Here is a 23,047-nt window from a genome sequence, read left to right on the forward strand (position 1 = left end):
CTGGGGGCCTGGGTGGATCTGCGAGTTTGTCTGTGGGGTCCTGGTACCCGAGGTCAGGCTGCCTCCGGGTGTGTGGGGGGGACCAGGTAGGTGGGCCACAGCAGACCCCCAGGTCAGTGCACAGGCCGCCTGCTGCACCTCTCACCTTGGGGGCCTCCCCCGGGCTCTGCGCCCAGCAGGTGTAAACTTCGAGGCGCCCCCAGCCTCTCCAGCGGGAGGCAGCTGAGTTTCCGAGGCTGGGAAGGTCCTGGGCCCCAAGCAGGCTGGGCAGGCCATGCCGGAGGGGTGGGAGGCCATGCGCCCAAACACGCACCCAGTCCCCAAACAATGGTGAGGCCGGTATCCCCGGAGGAGGACACTGTCTCCCAATGCCGCTCCACATGCAGGACCGGCTGGGAGGGCCGGGCTGAGACTTGGCGGTGAGCCTGGCTGGGCACAGCCCCACCCCCTAGCCCAGCCACACCTGACGTCCCGTGGTCTGCTTGGCACAGGAGTAGATCCCCAGCACCTGTTTCTTGGGAGCCAGAGGCTCAGGCTTTCCTGAGCCTCTTCCTGATGAAAGGAGGGTTAGTCCCAGGCCTTCCTTACCCAGGTCGCTGGGTTCTTGACTTGAAGAAAAGAATTTCAGGAGTAGACGAGCAGTGAAGTGAAACAGATTTTATTCGGAGGCTTTTGGAAGGGGAGGAAGCGCACGTGCCCGCGCTCTCTTTGTTCAAGGTGGGCTTCAGAGCGTTTCTCCAAGCTGCCCCCACCTGGGGCTTTGACCTAGGTCAAAGTCCGTTGCTGAGGAGGTTGTCAAGGGGGTAGCACTGGGAGTGATGATGGTCTTCTTTGAAATTCCTTTCCCACCTTTTGTTCCTGATGGAGCTTCTGTCCCAGGGGGTCCAGCTTCCTCTGGGTCTGCTACAGGCTGACACCGGTTCTGCTTGCTGTCAGGGCTGCTACTTCTGGGGAAATACCTGCCATGGCCTTGGGAGGGGCCTTTCCTGTGGGCCTGCCTGCCTGCCTGCCTCAGCGAGAGACGGGAACGTGGGGAGAGTGGAATAAATCCGTGGCAGCTGATACTAACCAGCCTGGCCTTTTCTCCTTCGGCTGCCCCAGGTGGAGAAGCGGCGCGAGGCCATAAAACACAGGCGGCGAGAGAGAGCGCGGGCTACTTGGTCGCGTGATGATCACACACGCCTCACTGCCGTGATGTGGGGCCCTTCCCTAGCTACCAGCCAATGGGACCCACGGACTCCCGAGGCCACAGTGGGGGCAGCCCCGCAGCCTGAGTGCACGGGTTTGCATCTGGGTGTGGATGGGGGAGTCTGCAGACCCCAGACCCCTGCCCCCCTCCTCCTTGGAGGCTGGTGACCAGACCAACTGATTGAGAGGGGCCTAGAGGGAGAGGAAGGGGACGCAGGGGCGGGGAGAGGAAGGTGGCAGGGGAAGGCAGGGGAGGGGCAGTGCCCTGGGAGAGGCTAAGTACTTAAATGCCCAGAGGCTAAAATACTGAAGGGCTTCCACCTGAGACTAAGGCTGTCCAGCAGGCGGAGGCCAGAGGTTTGTCCTGAGGCCAGGACAGGGGGACAAGCTGTACGTGGGTTTTGGGGGGGGCTGCCGTGTCCCCCTCCAGAATGGTATGTCCCTGGGATCTTACCTGCTCAGGAAGATCCCTGCCCCGCCCGACAAATTTTGGAGATTTTGGAGTCCTCCTGCGATGGGGTCCGACTTCCTCCTGGCGGGGTGGACAGGCCTAGAGAGCCCCCTGCCCACTGCACCCACACCCGGAATGCTGGGGACCCACGAGGCCAGGGCCTGACGCCCTCTGCAGGCCGAGTCTGGCAGTGCAGTGGGGCTGTGCGGACCCCCCTCCCCCCAGTCCTCACCCTTGGGGGTCTGGCCGAGAGGCTGGGTCCTTGGCTGGGGCTAGGGCGGCCGGACCAGTGGCCAACCGGGTGACAGACCCTGTGCGTGGCTGCCCATTTAGCCCTTGCTGGGTGAGAGGGGGTCCGAGGAGCTGAGATGGCGGGGGCGGAAGGGGGGAGGGGAGGTTGACTGGATCCCCTGGGTTAAGTTTCCATTTAGCGGGGAAGGAACTTCTGTCATTTTATTTTCCCAGAAATTGAAACTGAAACTTGGGTCACGTGACGGGCAGCCGGGTACTTAGCGGCGGCCCGCCGGGCTGTGACCCCTCACCAGTGAGATGCCGTGCCCCGACTGCAGACACGTCTCCAGGGAGGAGAACCCCAAGTTCTGCAGCAATTGTGGCCTGAGGTTGCAGCCTGCCGGCCTGCCAGGTAAGGGGCGTGCCCAGCAGGCGCCCACCTCCCTCCTTCCAGAAGCCTCTGCCGGCCGCTGCCCCGGCTGGAAGTGCTGCTGCGGCCGCGATACTTTTTCAGTTTCAGTTCTTGGAATTTAGGGTCCCCTTCCCCGGGAACCCGAGGCGGTCAGGAGCTGCGGCCGCGCCTGCCAGGGCCCCTCCTTAGAGACCCTCCTGCACCTGATCCCTGTCTGCACCCCCAGGGAAGCCCAGCCCTGTGTTCCCCTCCGCTCCGCTCCCCCCACCCTCCCAGCTCCGCTCAGTCAAACCGCACACCCCCCACAACCTCCTTCCTGTATCACAGTTCCCATAGCCCCCGCGGGGCAGCACGGAGCCCAGCCATGCGCACCGGCTGCCCGCTCCCCCCTCTGCAGTGGCCGCTGCCCCCTCACTCAGAAAAGGCCGCCCAGGACGCTCCACCACCTCCCCCTAGCCCAGACTCACGCAAGCTGTGAGCCCAGAGCCTTGGCTCTGGTTGGCCACCAACACACCTTGCAAGGGGCAGAGGGGAGGGGGCAGCATGCTTCCACCACCCCGCCCCTTCCAGCCTTTGCTGGGCTCGCTCCTTCCTGGAGGCCCTGGTCTCCTCAGGAAAAATGCCCCTGTCTGACACCCCTACCCCGCCACCTCCCCGCGGTTCTTCCCAGCAACAGGGCGCCAGGTGTGAGCCCTCACTAAGGTCTTTGCTCTGCTGCAGGCCCTGCCCAGCTGACACAAAGCCCAGGAGCAGCTGCGGGGGTGCAGGGGAGCCTCTCCAGAAGGGCCCGTGGGCTTCTAAATATACTTTGTACACACACCTGCACACATGTGTGAATGCACGCATGTGTGCATGCATGCATGCGTGTTTGTGCCTGCATGTACACCGCATGAGGCACACTTGAGTGTGTACATATGCATGCAATCATGAGCACTTGTGTGTACACATGATATGTGTGTTTGCATGTATGTGTACTCATGTGGGCATTGTGTGCACTTGCATGTCTGTGTATTTGTGCAGACACAGATCGGTTCCACTGTCCGCCTGGCACCATGGGGCGCGTGGGAGAGGGGCGTGGGCAGAATTGGGCCCCCTGGGGCGTCTGGTTTTGCGGAGGGGGGGGACACTGGGGAGACGTGTGGCGTGGACCTGTCCTGGCTTCTCTTTTCCCGTTTCTCCATCCCCCTCTCCTGAGGGGCCGCAGTCTGAGGCGGGCAGGCGGGGGTTGTCGCTGGAAGCAAAGCGCGCTGTCCCGCGGGTGGGCGTAGACTGGCCTCGCCGAGCGGGGGCCCAGGGCCCGCGCGCTGTGGGTGACCGACCTTTGCCCACTCTGGCGCCCCCCCCTTCGCTGAAGCTGGGTCCTCCCTGGGGGCGCAGCCCCCTGGACACGGGCGAGGAACACTTGAGGTACAGCCAAGTCCGTGATCCTAGGGCCGGAACTGCTGGTCCCAGGGTGTGAGTGTCTGTATTTGTCTGTGTATGTGTCTGTGTATGTCTGGAGGTATGTGCGTCTGTGTGTGTTTGTGTGTGCCTGTGTGTGTGTGTGTGTGTGTGTGTGTGATGTGTGTGTGTGTGTGTGTGATGTGTCTGTGTGTGTGTGTAGTCTGTGTCTGTCTGGAGGTGTGTGTGTCTGGGTGTGTGTGTGTGTATGTGTGTGTGTCTATTTGTGTCTGTGTGTCTATGTGAGTGTGTGTCTGTGTGTGTGTGTGTGTGTGTGTGTGTGGAGGGCCAGTTTGGGGAGCTACTAAGGCACCGGGGGCCCAGTCAGGGGGATGCCGGGCAGCGGGATGGGCAGGACGGGGCGGGATCTCTGGGTGGGCACCGTCGGCCTGGTCAGGGTTTGTCTGGCAGGGCGCACCCGGCCCTCCCCTCACGGCAGCGTCCACTGTGCCTGCTTGTCTAGGGCCGGAGTGCGCCCCGCCCCCGGTGGCCCCAGGCCCCGAGGGAGCACTGGAGGGTGGGCAGGAGCTGAAGGAGGAAGCCGGCGTTGCCTCCCCCCTGCACCCCAGCGACTGGCAGCAAGACCCCGACGAGCCCTCCTCGGACTCCTCATGGATTACCCAGAAGGTGAGAGCACCGGGTCCGCGCTCTGGGACAGCACCTCCCTGTGCCCACAGGCGGCGTACCCCTGCCCCAAGCTGTTCCTATCATCTGATTGGTTATGCCCGATGTGCTCATTTGTTAGAAAGAGCAACCAGATCACAGATGCAAATGACGTTGGCAGGCGGACCAATCAGGCCTGGGCTGTCTGGCCCCGCCCCTCGGTCTCGGCTATAAGTTGGGTGGCCTGGCCGTCCAGCAAGTCCAACGCGCGCCACTGTTTGCTTTTGTCTAGAGCAAGAAAAGGAGGAAAAGGAGCAAGCTGGCGTCTGTGTCCAAGGGGCCCGAGTCCTGCTCCCTGCCGCCCACAGGGCCCTGCGCTGCCACCCACCAGCAGAGGGACACCAGGTGTCCTCCAGCTGCCCCCACGGTTGATGCCGCCCCCCTGGGTGGTGCCAGCGCCCCTCAGGGGACAGTTTTCTGCACTTTGGGAGACACTGGCATGGAAGGGACCCTTCCGGGAATGATGGAACTGAAGGAACACCATCCAGCTCCCTCCCAGGATGGAGGCCCCCTGCCTGAGGGGGCCAGCCTGAGCCCCGTTGCCCCTGACGGTGGCCCCAGGGAAGATGCAGCTGCCCACGAGCCTGAGCGGAAGGGGAGCATCCCTGTACCCCGAGAAGAGCCGAAGGCTGTGAGCCCTGGGGTGAGGGGGACGTGCAGTGGGCATGGGGGGGTCCCATGCCCTGGGTGAGCAGTGGGGATGGTGCGGGGTGCCCTGCCCTGTACTCCTGCTCTGAGCCATCTGGGAAGGGTTCCTGGGCCTGGAAGAGCATCACTGGGCACGGGCTGTGGTGATTGTCAGCTGGGCCCATCCAGTCCCATTCCTGCTGGCCCCTCACGTGATGATGCCCTGTGGACTTTATTCCAGAATGTTGAGGCCACAGTGGTACCGGCCAGTGCAGAGACACTGGCTAGGGGAGACGTGAGAGGAGAGACTCAGAGCACTAAACAGTCCCCCACGGGCCCCCCTGCAATCCAGGAACGCCGCCAGGTAACTCATTTCCTCTTAGCCCTGGTCGGGCAAGCTGAACAACTCCTGTCTCCTGGGGGAGAAGGAATGCAGGAGTGGATGCAGCCCTGTGAGACCAGCCAGAAGCACTGGGGAGGGTGGGCCCAGGTAGAAACCACATGAGCAAAGGCCCTGGGGTGCAGGGTTTGGGGAGCCATAGGGAGGCCGAGGGACACGGGGAGCCAGGAGGGAGGCTGGGGAGAGGGCCGTACAGGGGCCACATGGATCTGGGTGGTGGGGGGCTGGAAGCCCTGAAGAAGGGTTTGTTGGGTTGTTGGGGGACCCCCCTCCCAGCAGCTCTTGGGAACAAGTGGGGAAGCTGCTTTTATAGTTTGGGGTTTGGTCTTTTCTCTAGGAAGTGCAAAGAGAGCCCGGAACGGTCAAAGCCAAGGAGAGATCAGGGCAAAGGGGCAGCGTAGAACCAGATGCCCCAAAGCAGCCAACAGAGGCCAGAGGTGGTGACGGGCCAGGGCCAGCGGCGGGGAAAGCCAAGAAGGAGCAGTGCTCCGAGAAAGCAAAGGTGGCCCCGGTGCCCAACAGGTGGGCACTGCCAGGCTGTAGGCAGCTCTGCTGTGGACTCCGGGGAGAGTGGGGCTCCGCGCGGGAAGTAATGGGGGCCCTGCCCAGGTACTTGATGGTTCCAAGGTCCTTCAACCACCCCGGGGCCTGGGCACTGGCTAGAGAGCAGACTGTCCCTCACCCCATAGCCCCAGCCCCGCTGGCCTCCGGCAGAGGGAGGGACAGGCCTGGGGAGTGGCGTTGAGACCGCGAGGGTGATGTGTGTGCAGTGTGTTGGGGGGAATGATGGGGTGGGGGTGTGGGGACACTGGGGGATGCAGTCGGGGAGACAATTGGGGAACTGTGGGCGTAAGGGAAGGGGTATGGGGACATGGGTGTAGAGCCGGGGTCTCGCTCCTGTGTTCCCTGCAGCTCGCTGAATGCCGACCCCGGCGTGACCGTGTACTTCCACGCCATCCTTTCGAAGGACTTTGCCTTCAATCCCGACCACGACAGAGTTGTCATCAGGGGCGGGAGTGAGTTCGGGGAGCCGGCATGGCAGCGCTGTGTGTGTGAGATGACCTGCAGCCGGTGAGTGCCCTGGCCTGCGTGGTGGGGGCTGTGTGCTCAGTGCCTAGTGCTTGGGGCTTGCACTTGGCGTGCTCTCCTCGAGGTCTGGGTGAACCTCCCTACCCGGTTGGTGCTGTTGTTTGGAGGGGCTCCTTCCGACACTCGGGTCTCCTGAGCACTACTTCACTGCCCAGCTTCCCCGAGTCTGTTCTAGAAGCATCCTCTTGGCAGCATGGAAGCACTGCTGTAAAGTGCATCTCTGGGCAGTGTTTTGGGTGACCAGGGCATCCTTGTCTTCCTAGGCTCTTAGAAGGCCACGGCTTCCTGGTGGAGGGCAGCACCTTCCTTGCGCGCTGCTACTTGGACAAGCCCATCCCTTACAAGTACGTGGTGGTGCGGGGCCCGGGCTCTCTGGAGTACGAGTTCATCTACAAGCCAGCAAAGAAGCTCGTGAACCGCTGTCTGCTGGTGAAGTCGACCCTGCTGAGCTCTGGAGGTGAGCTCCACCAGGACTGATTCCTGAGCACAGAGCCAGGAGTCAGCCCTGAGCACTGTTAGGTGGGGCCCCCCAAACCAGAACCCACTTGGTGCTGCAGGCCCCACTGACCATGGTCACTCTTTCCATGTGCCTGGATCCCCAGGCCAGCGGGAGTGCTGGCTGCCAGCCTGTGCACTGGGGTCTCTCGACACCACCGGGGAGTGGCATTGAGGCCGCGAGGGTGATGTGTGTGCAGTGTGTTGGGGGGAATGATGGGGTGGGGGTGTGGGGACATGGGGAGATGCAGTCGGGGAGACAATTGGGGAACATTTGGGAAGTTGTCCCTGACACCACCGCCTGCCTCTGTGTGGGGCTGGGCTCTGTGAGGGGCATCTGTGCACCCCCAGCCTGGTGGGAAAGGGCCCCTCCCTCCTCCTTCTCGCTCCTCCTTCCTCTCCCTCCCTCACTTCCCCCTGCCCCGCCATGGACTGGTGTTGAGCCCCCCGCACCTGGCCTCCAGACTGGCACCAGTACGACGACATCATCTGCGTGAAGTCCACAAGGTGGAAGAACTTCTCGAACTACTTCACTGACAGTCACCGGAAGGACGTGGTGAAGGGGAAGCAGCTGGCCGCGGCCGTGATGCTGGAGAGCGTGTTCAGCATCTTGGGGGACTGGAGCGTGGCCAACGTGGCAGCCTTCTCCCGCCAGCTACAGCAGCTCTTCTGTGTGCTTTGCCGGCCCATGGTCTACGAGGACGGCCTAAAAGTGTGGACCGAGCTGGAGTACGGGGACAAGGAGGTATGCTGGGCCGGCCCCAGGGAGGGCTCCCGCGCTCTGGGTCCTTCCACTCCTGGGAAGCCTCTGTGTCCCCGTGGCTCTCGGGGTGGGAGGCTGAGCCTGGGCCTCTGTCCCCACAGGTGAAGGAGCATCTATGGAGTGTCCTGAGGGAGAAGCTGGCAGCGGCTCTGTGTGGCACGGCCCTGCCCCAGGGCTGGCCCCCAGTGCTGCAGGCGGGCCTCCTGGCGTTCGTCTTGGGGCAGGAGCTCCAGCTGCCCATGACCACCGATGACCTGGGCCTACTGTGCCAGTGCCTGTGCTCTGCCCCTGCCGCAGACGCCGCTGCTGCCCTGCGCAACTGCCCGGCCCCTGTCTTCAGCACCTCGCGCAGGTAGGCACCAGCTGACTGGCCCGGCCGGCCTCTCCGCCAGCACTGACCCCTTCCGCCTGGGGGACTTCACCACGGCTGCATGGGGGCCACATTGTGGGAGCAGCGGGGGCGCCGTGGCAGCTGGCCCGGTGTCCAGTCAGCCACACACTGGCCGCTGCTGCCTCAGCCTGTCAGGGCATGGAGAGGACACGGCCAGCAATGAGCCAGCGCTTGGAGGAGTTCCCTTGTGTCTGGTGCAGGGATGGCCTGGAGTACTTGTTTGTTTGGGGGCCACATCTCGTGGTGCTCAGGGATCTCTCTTGGAGGGGTGCCATGGTGGACCAGGTGGGCTGTGGGCCAGGCCAGCCCCACCTGTATGGGGTCTCAGGAACCTTTCGCTTCACCTCAGGGCCACTGTGCAGATGGCCAGGGTTAGGCCCAGGGGGCTCCCAGGGACCTTGTGCAGGCGGGGCATCCCCCTTTGTGGTCCTTTGGGTCCAGGCACCCGAAGAGTTGGGCTGTGGGCTGAGGGAGGGGCTATTCCAGGCCTGGTGGTCTGGGTTTGCTGAGCCTCTCTCCCATGAGGTCCCTGGGCAGGGGTGTCTCACGGGGTCCATGGGGGCATCTCATGGGTTCTGTGGGGCGTCTCCCATGGGGCCCCGTGGCCTCCGTCATGGGCTCAGGAGGGGCTTCCTTTGCAGCTGGGAGAGCTACCTGGCCTCCCTGTGCCAGTGCTGCAGGAACACGGGTGTGCAGCTGTGGGTGTGTGTGCTCCCTCTGCTGCACCTCACCGCACCCCAGGCCCCACCTGCAGCCGGTGCCGAGCATCAGTCGGAGGCCATCTGGGCCGGTCTTAAGGACATCAGCTTCTCAACTTCTCGGGAGAAGAAGCCAGAACAGTGAGTGGGGGTATGGAGGGTGCCCCGACCCCTGAGATGTATCCTGACCCCTGACCCTTGAGCTATACCCAGACCCTTGACCCCTGAGCTGTACCCTGACCCTGACCCTGAGCTGTACCCCGACCCTGACCCTGAGCTGTAATCTGACCTTTGATCTCTTAGCTGTACTCTTATCCCCTACCCAACCCCTGAGCTATACCCTGACCCGTGACCCCTGAGCTGTACACTAATCCCAATTCAAATTTTTTTTATTTTGCTCTTTTTGGGTCACACCCCACGATGCACAAGGGTTACTCCTGGCTCTGCACTCAGGAATTACTCCTGGCGGTGCTCTGGGGACCCTATGGGATGCTGGGAATCGAACCCAGGTTGACCGCATGCAAGGCAAACGCCCTACCCGCTGTGCTATCGCTGCAGCCCCCCAATTTAAATTTTATTTTGTTTCTGGGCCCCATCAGGGCCTCCTCCTGATTCAGTGCTCGGGGTGTGGGGTGAGGGCTCTGTGGTGCTGGAGATGGAGACCAGACGTCTGCCCTCTCACCGCCCCCGCCCCCTCACCAGACACCCACCCCTCACCAGACATACGTCCTCTCACCCGCCTCACCCACCCTGCCCCGGTTTCTACCCCTGCCGTTCTAAGGGTCCACTTTAGAGGTGCAAGTACTTTCACACTGGGCAGCCCCTGGCCCTTCTGTCTTTGTTTTTCCATTTCTTCATCTCTGTCTTGTCTCTCATCTCTCCCTTTCTCCATCTCTCGTCTCTCCATCTCTCGTCTCTCCATCTCTCGTCTCTCCATCTCTCGTCTCTCCATCTCTCGTCTCTCATCTCTGTCTCTCCTCTTTCCGGTTCCTATGCTTGCCCATTCCCGGGAGTGGATAACTAGCGTCTGTTCTCCCCTCAGCACGTCTCCCCGTTTGTTTACCCTGATCTGGGGCCACTCTCTGTGCTGCTCATTGGCCGCTCCCGGCTCTCTCCAGCACCCGCCACGGCCGTCCAGGGTCCGAGGAGCGGGCGCCCGTACTCACGTGCTCTCTCCGCACCTTCCCTGCAGGAGCAAGTTACTGGAGCTGATGGGGAAGTACAGGCACCTGCTAGTGGGGGACCCGTTCCTCCTGCGCTCCTGGTTCAGCCTGCTGCATCTGGACCAGCTGGACACCTTCATGAGCTGCTTCCGAGACTACCTGAGCAGCTCCCCGGCCGAACTGCTCGACTGTCTGTGGGGAACCTACTTCCGGCTCTGCAGGCGCCAGGAAGTCTGTTTCGAAGGGCTGGCTTCGGAGGTGTGTCTCGAGCTGGGAAGGATCCAGATGGGGAGGTTCCAGCAGGCTGCGGGTCATTCTGGGCGGGACCCACTGTGTGTTGCAGTTTGAGTGTGTTTGGGGACAGGCGGATGTGCCCTCTGGTCACTTGGCCGCGGTAGCCGGTCAGGACACTCCTGCTTCCCAGTGCTCACCCCGGCCGCTCCTGCCCAACCCATGCCCTGTGGTGAACTGTGAGGTCATGACTCAGAGTCATGATCACGATCATCCTATTGTTCGTTGATTGCCTTGAGCAGGCACCAGTAACGTCTCCTTTGTCCTAGCCCTGAGATTATAAAAAGTGCCACATTCAAGGCTCTTTCAGGGTTAGGAGAATGAGACCCATCATTGTTACTGGTATTTGTCATATTGCATATTGGGTACGCCACGGGGAGTTTGCCAGACTCTGCCACATGGGCAGGCTACACTCAGTAGCTTGCCAGGTTGTCAAAGCAAGAATGAGATAATAAGATGTCGTTTGGCCGCAAATGTGGCCGCGCGCTTCTGGGAGCTGGGTTTTATAGTCTCTGGGTCTTGTCCATTGATGGGATTACACGGCGCTGGGGGGGCAGTTGGTAGGTGTGACCCCCGCCTACTGGAAGATGGAGGATCTGGGTGGAGGATGCTCAGCCCCGATCCGAGTAGGCTTGGAGATCTCAGCCCCGGGACCCGCATGCCTTTGTTCCTCTGCCGGTACCTTCATGCGTGTGGAGACTGGTCTCAGCATGGTTGTGGCTGGTTCTGAAGGTCTTCGGGGCTCTGCCCAGGCTCTGCTCTGGGCAAGTAGGGAAACTCAACCCACCCCCGTCTGAGGGGCCCCGACGAGGACAGCCAGGCGCAGGGGCAGGAGACTCTGTGCTGTTCTCTTCCGGGAGCTGGGTTTTATAGTCGTGACTAAATCGTCCTTTTCTTTCTTTGCCCCTCAAGAGCATTGAGGCCATTTTGAAGAGTCTCTTGTACCTTCTGGAAAATCTTGAAAACAAGTGAGTAGAGAGGGGTGGGCCAGGGGCAGCTTTGCCCCCTCCCCCGCCACAAGGACATTCTCACTTTTGGGGCCAAGCCCGGCGGTGCTCAGGGCTGACTCCCAGCTCTGTGCTCAGGATCATTCCTGGCTGGACTGAGGGAACCCTTTGAGGCTCTGGGGACAGACCCTTAGTTGGCCGTTTGCCAGGCACATGCCCTCACCCCCGTACTCTGTCCCCGTCCCCAGCATCTTCCTTTATTTTGGGCCACACCTAGCGGTGCTCAAGGCTGACTCCCGTCTCTGATCAGAGATCACTCCTGGGAGCTCAGGAGACTATCTGGCCAGCGAGGCCAGGGCTGTGTCTGCTGTACTATTGCTCTGGCTGTCATTTTTTTTTTTTCATTAAAAAATGGAGGGCAGGGGGGCTGGAGTGAAAGCACAGCAGGTAGGGCGTTTGCCTTGTACCTGGGTTCCATCCCCGGCATCCCATATGGTCCCCCAAGCACCGCCAGGAGTAATTCCTGAGTGCAGAGCCAGGAGTGACCCCTGAGCATTGCTTGGGTGTGACCCAAAAAGCAAAAAAAAAAAAATGGAGAGCAGGAATGACAGCACAGCTGGTAGGGCATTTGCCTTGCATGCAACCAACCTGAGTTTGATCCCAGGCACCCCATGTGGTCTCTCAAGCACTGCCAGGAGTGAGTCCTGAGTGTAGACCCAGGGCAAGCGCTGAGCACCGCTGGTGTGGCCCCAAAACAAAAGACAAATAAAAAATATTTAGGGGCTGGAGCTTAGGTTCTCCCTCCGTCCCCACCCCAAGGTGCACAGGGCCACTCTCTGTCGTGGGAAGGACAGCTCTTCTGTCTGAAGCTTGCTCTCCTCCCTCCACCCGCCCTTCCACTCTCCCTGCGCTGGCATGACCTTCCTAAGCCTTATAGGTCTGACCAGTGGGAAATTAAATCCAAAGGCCCCTTCCGCGATCGCCCGTTTCTATGATGATCCGATTTCCATGATGAGCCGGTTGCTGCACGCCTGTGAGGTCCCCTGGGTCTGAGTGCAGGCTGCGGGCGGTTCTAGATGGTTCTGTGTGGCTGGACACTCATGCCCTGTCCCTTCCTCCCGCCTCTGCGCCAGGACCCTCTGGGAAACCTTGGCTGCCTCCTACCTCTCCGTGGCCCTCAAGCTTCACAGAAGCATCTGCGAAAGGATTAAGAGACGGGACTTCTACAAGCTCCCCGCGCTGTCTGCACAGCTGGTCTGCAGCATCGTCGTGCTGAAGCAAGCAGGGGTAGGCATGCGGCGCCAGTGGGCGCGGCCAGGGGCGGAGCTGCAGGAATAGCAGAGCTCACGGCTCCATGCAGAGGGACGGTGGGTGCAGGTGGGAGGGTGAGGGTGCACGTGGGAGTGAGGGTACACTTGGAAAGAGGGTTCACGTGGAGGGAGGGTTCACCTGAGGAGGGAGGGGGCATGTGAGGGAGGCAGGGTGCGTGTGAAGGAGAGTGGGGTCATGTGAGGGTGGGGGCATGTGAGGGAGGGAATGGTCACATGAGGGGGCAAGGGTGCACATGAGGGGTCACATGAGGGAGGGAGGGTGCATGTGAGGGGTTGAGGGTTTACATGATGGTGTGTCCAGGATCACATTGAGGGTCCACGTGACCTAGTGGGCTCAGGTGGGGTGCACGGGGTGCAGAGCAGTCCTTTTGCATAGCTAGTGGACAGCTGGCCCCTGTCTGTTGAGCGGGAGCATTTGGCAGGCGGTTGGGGTTCTCTGCTGGCTACTGTAGCTCCAGCCCTAGGAACTGTCCTGGGTGTCCCCATGGCCAGAGACTGGGCTGCCTTTCTCCTGCCGAGTCTTGTTGTCAAGGGCATCGGGGCCACAGCTGTGCCTGCCCAGCATCCCCCACTCAGCCAGAGCCTGCAGCCCGGAAGTGAAATGCGGGACCAGTCATCTGTGCGGGATGGACTCTGGGTCAGCAGCCCGCCCAGCAGGGGGACTGCAGTGACACCCCCTCTCCGCTTTCTACAGGACTCAGCGGCGGGCCGAGAAGGGGCATCTGGGGACAATTCCGTGACCACCATCGTGCAGGGTACGCTGACAGCGACAAGAGAATGGATCGGGAGAATGTTCCAGAAATCTATGCTCCAGGTTTCGAAAATCACTGGGGTCACATTCACCTACCGAGAGGAGATTAAGGTGAGCATTGCCGAGAGCGGACAGCTGGGCTGCCGGTGACCAGTCCTGGTGCAGTGGGCACTGCTCGGGCAGGGCTTGGGAGGGGCCTCGGTGTCTGTGGTGGGAAACTGGTCACGAGGCTCAAAGCCATGAGTAGATATCTCCCGGGCCGGGTTCAGGAAGAACAGAGCCGTGCTGTGATCGAAGTTCTGGGGTGGGTCAGGGTTCCTGGGGGCGGGCCAGTCCTGACCAGTGCCAGGTAGCACTCTCCCTCTCCCTCTCCTTTTGTGCACGAAGGTTTGCAGTATGGGTGCTGAGAGGCCATCGTGTTTGGTCAGGGTGTTCAGTATTTCATCAGGACAGTAGATCGGCCTTAGTCGTGAGTGGCCAAGGTTTGGGAGTGTCTGGTGTCTGTTAGCTCAGCACCACCACCTGGCTCCAAGCACTGCGGGGCCCGGGGTGGTAGTGGAGCCAGTGTCCTGGAGGCCTCAATGCCTGCCCACGTGCGCCTGCAGGTCTGGAAGGAGCTGGTGGACGTGGGCTTCCCTGCCGAGCTCGGCTGGCAGGAGGCCCTGCTGGGGGACATGGAAGGGCGACTGAAGCAGGTACAGTGGCTGGGAGACGCTGGAATGGGGCTGGAGGGTCGTCAACGTCGGGGCCCTTGGCAGTACCCAGGAGAGCAGGCCTGGAGGGGGCCGCTGGACCCAGATTCAAACAGCTGTCGGCAGCTGTTGGGGGAGGGTGTGGGGCAGAGCAGGGGTGCAGGGGCATGGGGAGGGTGTGGGGCAGAGCTTGCTGCCAGCTACTAAACCTCTGTACCCACAGGAGAAGCCCCATGCCCAGATCTCGGCCTTCTGCAGCTCCGCCTGGGACTCTGTGGGCACCGCCAGCAGCGTGGCCAAGCGTGTAGAAAAATGTGCCATCGAGGCTGTGAACTCTTCCTGCCAGGTGACCTGGCTTCTGTATGTGTGTGTTCCCGTGTGTGTGAGTCCATGTATGTGAGAGTTCATGTATGTGAGAGTGAGTCTGTGGGTGGATCTGTGTGTATGAGCCTGTGTCTGAGTCTGTTGTGTGTCTGAGTCATATGTGAGTCTGTGTGTGTGAGTCTGCATGTGTGTGAGTCTGTGTGTGTCTGATTCTGTGTCTATTATCATCTCTGTTGTGTGCTGCTTTTTTTTTTCTTTTTGGGTCACACCCGGTGATGCACAGGAGTTACTCCTGGCTCATGCACTCAGGAATTACTCCTGGTGGTGCTCGGGGGACCTGGGAATCGAACCCAGGTTGGCCGCATGCAAGGCAAATGCCCTACCCCCTGTGCTATCGCTCTAGCCCCTGTTGTGTGCATTTTGTGTTGTATGTGTTTGTATGTGACTCTGTGTGTTTTGTGTGCATCTATGTATGTGGTGTCATGTGTGTGTTGGGTTTGTTGCATCTGTGTGTGGGTTGTGTGCATGGGTTGTGTCTCTGCCTGTCCTCTGGCTGCCCCTCACCCTTGACCCTGCATTGAGCCACCTGCCAGCCAGTGACCTAGTGTTTCCGGGAGTAACCCCGGGCCCAAGCACCCCGGGAGGCCCCTCACATGCCAAGTCTGGGCTCTGGGTTCGGGGTTCTCTGTCGCTCACCATGAGACTTAGAGATGCCATGAGGCCTGTGCCCTCCCTGAGCCCATGTGTTCTGCAGTCCCAGGCCAGCATACTGGACGGGCTGTCGTGTCAGGACCAGCACAAACTCAGCACTCTGCTGTCGGCCGTGGTCACCGCATCCTGGCCCCGGCACCAGGGCACTGCCACTGACAAGCCAGACGAAGTTCTGAAGCACCTGCTCACCTGCCCAGATGCCCTGCACGTCTTTAGGCTGCTCGGTATGCTGGGAGGGCGACCCAGGGTCAGTCTCCGGCACCCCAGCTGGCCCCTGGGCCCCGCTAGGAGGGACCCGAGAGCAGGGCCAGGAGTAATTCCTGAGCGTCCGCTGGACTTTTGTGGCCCAAATATTTAAGAAAAACAAAAATAAAGTGCCAGGTTGGGCCTCAGTGGATGGTGATCCGGGTCTCAGGAGCACAGGGCTGTGGGGGGATCAGCTGGTGGGCGGTGCTCTCAGGGGCCATGGCGGCCCAAGCGTGAGCTGGCCAAGGACGGCCACAGCTCTGTAGGCAGGACACTCTCCTGGCACCACAGGGAGCCCCAGCAGCTCCTGCAATGACCCCCAGCACCTCTGGGTGTGGCCCCAAACAAGAACAAATGGATTGACCTTTATAAGCATTTTTGCCATTATCGGAGAGTTGAGAGGACATTTCCTCCGGCTACACTGTCATCTCCCCAGCGTCCCTTCTACTGTTCCAGTGAGGTGCGGTCACTGTGGTCTCTCATAGCTGGACCTCCTCTCCGTCCTTGGGGCTGAGCGCTGACTCAGTCGCGCCATCTCACCGCCCCAGCCCAGTCCTCCCTGCGTCCATCACGGTCCGTCCATCACCCCTGCTCCAGCCTCACCTTCACCAGAGGTTGTGGGGGCGCCTTGGGCTGCCCTCTCGTGCCCAGCCTGCGTGTGGATGTCCTCTTCACATCACAGGGACGGGCATTTGGGATGGCGCATGGTCCTGCTGTTGACCTCAGCGCAGAAGGAAAGACAGAGCGTCTCTGTCGGCTCTGCCGGCCCTGAGATGCCGTTCTCAGCCTTGCCAAGAGCTGGGACGTGCCTAGGGCACAGTTACCTCATCACACAGTGCCCAGTGCCTCTTGCTGCCACCAGTTCTATGTGGGTATCTCGGAAAGCCCAGAGGTGCTGCAGGTGGACGAGAGCCCACACTGGTTGGGCAGCGGGGGCGTCGCGGGGCCCTTTCTCACACTGCTCCTCCCCGTGCAGACACCGGGGACATGCTCAGGAGCATCTCCACTGAGGCCAGGGAGCTGATGGCCATGGCCAACTCCGTGTTCAACAGGGCTGTCGGCGACCTCAGGTCTGGGGCCATCACACTCAAGCAGCTAGAGCTGACCCTTCAGCATGAGAAGCAGTTCCTGGACATCTGGCAGATACGTACGCATGCGCAGGAGGGGTTGTTGGCTCCCGGGAGCGGGGATCGTCCACTCGCCGCCCTGGCTCTGAGTGGCCTAGTCTACGGCTCTGTGTCCTGCTTGGCATCAGGAGCCATGACCGTGGGCTGCCACGGTGTGAGGGGCACGTCAGGCGCCGGTGTGCCCCTCACACACTCTCCTCCTCCCAGGGAGCCGGGAGCAGCTGCCAGACCTGCAGCTGGTGCTGCAGTGGCGGCGGGATGAGCTTTGGCTCCTGGAGCAGGAGCGGGCCCACGTGGGCAGCCTCCTGCAGCTGTGCGCCGAGGTGCAGCTGCTGGTGGAAGGTGAGCTGGGGCGGACACCTTCCCTGCCCCCCTCTCCTCCTCCCCTTCCCCTTCCGGCCACTTGGCACCTCTCAGGGGCTCTAGGACCTTAGACTGTCCAGCTGCCGGCCACGCTGTTTGTGGAGGCAGCCGAGCCCCTGGCTGCCCTCCCACTCTGCTGCTCGCCTCTACCTGGCCCCAGCTCCCTGTTGACCGCTGCCTGCTGCAGGCCACGCCCCACAGACCTCCCACTCCTCATTTCTTGGCTCTCTGCCCTCTGCCCTCTTCTCTTCGCACCCTCCTTGGCTGATTCTGTTTCTGCAGGAATATCTGTGGGAGGGTTGCAGTAGGGGTGAGGGCTGTCGCCAGGCTGACACAGTGTCCCCCTATAGTGGACGTGAGTGACCTTGAAGAGAGACACAAGGCGGACCTTGGTGAGTTCCAGCTGCTGAGCTTGGTGGAAGTGATTCTGTCCCCCGCTGAGCCCGCGGACCGCAGGGGCACCAAGCATTTCTACCTGAGCAATCGCGTGCGTGACATGGCTGCCGAGATGCACCTGTTCAGGGCCAGCCATGTGTTCCACACCTTCTGGAATGATGTCGCACGTGAGCTGCATGACCAGTATGAGGACAAGGACGAGGACGAGGACGAGGACGAGGATGAGCAGGAGGAGGCGTCACTGCTAGTCCTCAGGCTAAAGGATGCCTATAACCTCTTGTATCAGCCCTGCCGCAGAAAGTTCCAGAAGCTCTACCAGGACCTGAAATCAGGCGAGGTCACCTTTGGGGATGTCGACTATGTCTTCCGCGACTTCAGGGACAAGTACGATGACCTGGCCAGCGACCTCCAGCTCATGTGTGCCCTGGGTGGCTTGGACCCTGGGCACTGGGTCCCTGAGCGAGTGATGCAAATCCGAGAGTTCCAGCACCTACACCAAGCCGTTGACTCAGCCCAGGTCATCCTCAAGGTCAAGGACATCCTGGGCTTGACTGGTGACTTCAGTATCCTGCAGACTCTGCTGAGTTTCGTGAGTGATTCTTGGTCCTCACAGCATCACCTGAGAGCCTGGCATCTGGCATCCTGGCACAGCCATGCACCCCACTTTGCCTGATGTTTGGTGTCTCGGTGCCTCGGGAAAGGAGGGCTTTTTACTGAAGGTCAGGTCAGGGGCACCAGGGGTGGGGACCCAGGACATCGGGGAGGTTGCTGGCCTTGCACACAGCCGGCCCAATTCACTCCCTGGCACCGCCAGGAATGATCCCTGAGCAGAGTGAAGAGTTAGCCCGGAGCACTGCTGGGTACCCCCCCAAAGCCAAAAGCAGCCACAAAAGGAACCAGACAGAATTCTGAGCGTACCCGGTGGCCCTGGTGATGGCCCTTTGTTCTGTTTCTGGGTGTTCAGGAGCTCTGTGGGATGGCCAGGTTGAGCTCTGGATGCAGGAGCCCCAGTAGCGTGACCGAGGCAGGAGGGCGCGGGCAGCATGAGGGGTTGCAGAGGTGGCGGCCATGTCTGGTGGGGAGGCAGTGCTGGCTGATGTGCACACCTGTCCAGTGGCTCAGACATGGCTTGCTGTCTTGTAGACGGACAACTTTGCTGAGTTCCGCCACAAAAAGCTGAAGGAGATGAACCGCCAGTTCATCCGGAGCCGGCAGCTGCTCCACGGCATGACCAAGCCTCAGCACCAGTGCCTGCAGGAGCTGAGTCTCAGGAAGGAGTTTGTCGACTGGGTCAAGGATGCGCTGGAAGGTGACGCCCCGTCCGAGTTGGGCTGCACTCTGGTATCACGTCGGCCTCATGGCAGGCTTTCTCCTTGGCCGGGGCTCGCTGCTGGGGCTGCTGCCGACAGGCTCTTGCCTGCGACATCTCACCATAGACTACGGACTGCAGATTCCAGGCTCTGGCTTGTGCAATCCCCACAGGGACGGGGGCGGGGCAGGCCCACGCTCTCAACAGTAGATTCATTTTGGGGGGCTCACACCCAGCAGTGCTCAGGGATGACTCCTGGCTCTGTGCTCAGAAGTCACTCCTGGCAGGGCTCAGGGAACCATATGGGGTGCCCGGGGGTTGACCACGGGCTGTGAGACCAGTGGCCTTCCCCCGTCCTACGGCCTGGCCTCTGGTCTCCATTTTCAGTGATCAGTCCTTGGTTCTCAGCTGTTTATTCTGCAGAAGAGGGTGTGGCCGTGGGTTGGTCTGCTGGGCCCAAGGTTGGTCCTGACCCAGCAGAGGGGTATGGCCCGGAAGATGCTGGAACCCTGACTGCTCCTCACCCTCCCAGGTGGCGTCCCAGACCTGAAGGTGTTTGTGGACCTGGCATCCATCTCAGCCGGCGAGAACGACCTTGATGTGGACCGCGTGGCCTGCTTCCACGACGCCGTGCTGGGCTACGCCTCGCTGCTCTTCAAGCTGGAGTCTGGCGCCGGCTTCCTGGAGTTCATGGAGCAGCTAAAGGAGGTGTGGAAGGCGCTGGAAAGTGACCGTCACCTGTCCCGGAAGCTGGTACGTGCCATTCCCAGGGCTTCGGGAGGGGCTTCCTGGGGAGCAGGCCCGTGGGTGGCCTTGAGACACTGCTCCCCTCACTGTCCTGGCCATGGGCAGGAGGAGCGCCAATCTGCGTTGGCATCCCGGTTAGTGCATGGCTGTGCCTGAGGCTGCGGCAGCCTTTGCTTCCTGCCCGGATGGTGTAGGCTGGGCTTGAGGCGCTTGCCTGGCATGTGGCCGCCGCAGGCTCTGTCTCTAGACCCCAATCACTGCCAGGAGTGACCCCAGGGCCGGCAGCCTGCTGCTGAGCTCCGAAAGATGTGACTCACAGCGCTGCCACGAAGTTACAGAGACAAAATATTTTTTAAAATTTGTGGGGGGGAGTGACTCCTGCTGGTGCTCAGGTTGGTGCTGGGGGCTCACGTGACGATCTCTCAGCCCCCAGGCCTGAGCCTGGGCCTCTTCCCTTCATTCCTTGGGGCCCTCAAGGCCTGAGGGGCAGCTCCACTGGGAGGTGCCCAGGACATGGAGGTCTCCACAGGGACCGACCCGGGCTCACCCTGTCCCTGCCCCCTGCCAGCTCTGTTCCTGCCCCCTGCTGGCCCTGTCCCCGCCCCTCCTGTCCATTGCTCAGCCCTTTGCAAGAGCAGCAAGACCACCCAGAGATTGTCTGAGGACCGGGGGGAGCCTGGGAGAGGCCGTGTGGGGGCTCACCAGGCTCCCCCTACCCCCCGTCCCACAGGGGGACTCAGCGCGGAATCTAGACTGGCTGAAGACGGTCAGGGAGAGCCACGGCTCCGTGGAGCTCTCGTCCCTGTCGCTGGCCACGGCCATCAACAGCAAGGGTGTGTATGTGATCGAGGCGCCTGCCGATGGCCAGGAGGTGAGTGGCAGCGGGTGGACTCCGGGCGCGGGAGGGCGGGGTCTTCCCGCAAGGCGGCCTCTGATTGGCCTCTCTGCAGATCTCCCCTGACACCGTGGTGCGCTTGTTCGTGCGTGAGAGCCATGATGAGCGGGACACGGAGCGGGAGTGCTCCCTGGAGGAGCTCAGGGAGCTCCTGAACAAGCTGATGCTGCTGTCGGGGCTGAAGGAGCATGGGGCCACCGAGGTGGAGCTATTTTCTGAGGTGCGAGGGGGGTCGGGCCGCCCGGGGGCTGCGCTCCAAGGTGCTTGTGTGACTCCAGGGGACACAGAGGGGTGATGGAAGGTTCTGGAAGTTCCTCCTTCAGTAGTGGGGCTGGAACGATAGCACAGCTGGGAGGGCACTTGCCTTGTGCACAGCTGGCCTGGGTTCTATCTCCAGCACCCTATATGGGCCACTGAGCCCTGCCGAGAGTGAACCCTGAGCACAGACCTGGGAGTCAGCCCTGAGCATGAAGCCAGGAATCAGCCCTGAGCACAGACCCAGGAGTCAGCCCTGAGCACAGAGCAGGGAGTGTCTCAGAAACAGCCAACAGCAGCTTTTGATGGTGGGTCCTAAGAGCCACCAGCAGGGCCGCATGTAGCTGCCCTGGGTCTGAGTCCCCAGCAGTGCCAGGGACCATTTCTGAGCACAGAATCAGGAGCCCGCAGTTTGGCCCCTGCCTCTCCTGGAAAATCTCAGCCAGGAGCTTCGGGGCTCTGTTCGGAACCCCCGAGCGCAGATCTGGGGCCCTCGTGGTGCAGAAGTCAGGTCTCCCCTCACCAGCTCTGACCCTGGGCCCCGCCCCGGCCTGTGTGCAGCCCCAGGGCGCCCCCGTGAACTGCCTGGCCGTGTCCTACCCCTTGCAGGTGTTCAGCAACGTGGAGAGGCTGGTGGCGGCATTCACACAGCTGCACGGCGCCGGGCACACACTGTTCCGGGATTGGAGGGCCGAGGTGCACTGCGGTGCTGGCGAGGGCACCGTGGTCCTGGACTTCCGCTCGGGCCTGGGCGAGCAGCTGGAGGGCCACGGGCCAGTGGCGGGGCTGCTGGCAGGCGTGTGCCGGGAGCTGGAGGCCTTCCTGGGGCGCTGGTGGGACTTTGTGGCCGAGCAGCGGGCCCAGCACTTCTACCTCAACTTCTACACGGCTGAGCAGCTGGTGCTGCTGGGCTCGGAGCTATGCCGGCAGCCGCCTGGCGCAGACGCACTCACCCTGCTCACCTTCCTCCTCAACAGCTGCACCCCCGGGGATGTCGCCAGTGCCTGCGAGGGGCTCGGGGATAGGCCAGCCGCTTGCGCCCAGGGTCCGGCGCTGGGCAAGCTCCCACCCGAGGCTGGCCTGGTGGCCCAGTTGCGGGGGTTCCTGGAACAGTCTGTGGAGGGTGCCTTCCCGCCGTCCAGCCTGTCCCTGGGTGACCTGGGCCGCTGCCTGGCTGTGCTGGCCAGCCGGGGCAGGTCACCTGTGCAGCGGGTGCTGCCCCGCGGCCTGAACGCCGGCCGACCCAACCTGGTCTTGTGCAGCCCGGCTGAGGTGCTGCCGGCCGCGCTGGCCTTGTACATGCATAGCCCGGAGCAGCCCCTGCCCTCTTACGACGAGGCGCTGCTCTGCGGCCCCGACACCCCCTTCGAGGACGTAGAGCTGCTGCTGCGCCGCTGCCTGGCACCTGACGCCCCGGGCCGCAGCCTCTACTCGCTGCTCTTTGCCGACCGGCTGAGCTTTGAGGTGAGCCGCCGGGCTGAGATGCTCTTCCAGCAGCTATGCTCGCGCCCACACCGTGAGGACTTCCAGCTGGTGCTGCTGTGCGACGACCAGCACGAGCACAGTTACCTGCCTGCTGCCTTCAGCCGCGACAAGGCCCTCGTCACACCCCGGCAGCCACTGCCCGCCCTGCAGGCCTACCTAGCACGCCACCTCCAGGTGCCTGTGCACACGCCTGCTGTCTTCCACGGCGACACCTGCGTTGGCCTGGTGACCTCACACCGTGCCGGAGTTGGTAAAGCCCCCACAGGCTGGGGGGGGTCCCCTTCCCCAGGGCATGGAGACCAAGCTGCAGCTCTTCTCCAGGGGAAACTGAGTCAGGGGAGACCACAGAGGTCCCCTCTCTCCCGGGTCAGACCGGGCCAGCCAGGCCGCCATCCTCTGGTGGTGCTCAGGGCTGACTCCTGGCTCTGTGCTTAGGGACCACTCCCGGGGGCACCAGGGGACCGTTTGGGGTGCTGGGGGTCGAACTCGGGTTGGCTGCATGCAAGGCCAGCTCCCTCCCTGCTGAGCTCTGGCCGCAAATTCATGTCTGCAGACCCCGTCAGTGTCCTGGTGGGTGGTGAGCAGAGGGGCGACCGTCACTCCTGGGAAGGTGTCAGAATCTTGGTTTTGTTGGGCTTGGAGGTGGCAGTTGGAGCCCGTGCCCAGCCCTCACTGTGACCCTCGTGACCCCTCGGTCTGGCAGGAAAGTCTCTGTATGTGAGGAGACTGTACGAGCAGCTGCGGCGGAAGGTGAAGGATGCAGACGTGCCCATGAAGGTCATCCGGCTGACGGGGCACCGGGTGGACGAGCCCCGTGTGCTGGCCGCACTCCTGCCCTTCCTGGACAACCGCTACCAGCAGGGGTCCATGCTGGTGCACCTGGACGTGACCTCGGCTGTGAGTGCCCATGCCTGCGGTGGGTGGACGGGCAGGGTGGCCGTGCCCGAGGCCACATGCCTGAGCCTCTTCTCTGGGCTTAGGTGCTAGAGGGCACAGAGGAATTCCTCTTCAAGCTCTTCGTCCTGCGCTGCCTGTCAGACGCCACAGGAAAAATGTGGCTGCGGAACCCACGGCACCTCTACGTGGTGGAGACCCTGGAGGGCCCCGCAGCCCTGGGACAGCAGCCAGTGCGGCAGGTGCGAGGCCGGGCACAGAGTGGCGCCGTG

At 62.1% G+C, this 23,047-nt stretch overlaps 1 protein-coding gene across 1 annotated transcript in view; it reads left to right on the forward strand.

Moving 5' to 3' along the window:
• The first annotated feature begins 2,188 nt into the window (after nt 1–2,188).
• Nucleotides 2,189–23,047, forward strand: part of RNF213 (ring finger protein 213) — a 50,100-nt gene continuing 29,241 nt past the window's right edge. The window contains exons 1-27 of the mRNA XM_056115370.1: nt 2,189–2,282; nt 4,186–4,349; nt 4,618–4,730; nt 4,947–5,028; nt 5,750–5,934; nt 6,325–6,483; nt 6,765–6,958; nt 7,461–7,741; nt 7,861–8,111; nt 8,792–8,989; nt 10,041–10,269; nt 11,215–11,270; nt 12,383–12,536; nt 13,275–13,442; nt 13,937–14,026; nt 14,247–14,369; nt 15,102–15,282; nt 16,281–16,470; nt 16,643–16,773; nt 17,145–17,779; nt 18,334–18,499; nt 19,032–19,252; nt 19,977–20,117; nt 20,197–20,361; nt 21,006–22,131; nt 22,585–22,778; nt 22,862–23,017. Coding sequence (XP_055971345.1) covers nt 2,189–2,282; nt 4,186–4,349; nt 4,618–4,730; nt 4,947–5,028; nt 5,750–5,934; nt 6,325–6,483; nt 6,765–6,958; nt 7,461–7,741; nt 7,861–8,111; nt 8,792–8,989; nt 10,041–10,269; nt 11,215–11,270; nt 12,383–12,536; nt 13,275–13,442; nt 13,937–14,026; nt 14,247–14,369; nt 15,102–15,282; nt 16,281–16,470; nt 16,643–16,773; nt 17,145–17,779; nt 18,334–18,499; nt 19,032–19,252; nt 19,977–20,117; nt 20,197–20,361; nt 21,006–22,131; nt 22,585–22,778; nt 22,862–23,017 — 5,847 coding nt within the window. The remainder of the gene's footprint in view (nt 2,283–4,185; nt 4,350–4,617; nt 4,731–4,946; nt 5,029–5,749; nt 5,935–6,324; nt 6,484–6,764; nt 6,959–7,460; nt 7,742–7,860; nt 8,112–8,791; nt 8,990–10,040; nt 10,270–11,214; nt 11,271–12,382; nt 12,537–13,274; nt 13,443–13,936; nt 14,027–14,246; nt 14,370–15,101; nt 15,283–16,280; nt 16,471–16,642; nt 16,774–17,144; nt 17,780–18,333; nt 18,500–19,031; nt 19,253–19,976; nt 20,118–20,196; nt 20,362–21,005; nt 22,132–22,584; nt 22,779–22,861; nt 23,018–23,047) is intronic.

The sequence above is a fragment of the Sorex fumeus genome, unplaced genomic scaffold (genome assembly GCF_029834395.1).
Source record: "Sorex fumeus unplaced genomic scaffold, SorFum_2.1 ptg000029l, whole genome shotgun sequence".
In the NCBI taxonomy this organism is placed as follows: Eukaryota; Metazoa; Chordata; class Mammalia; order Eulipotyphla; family Soricidae; genus Sorex; species Sorex fumeus.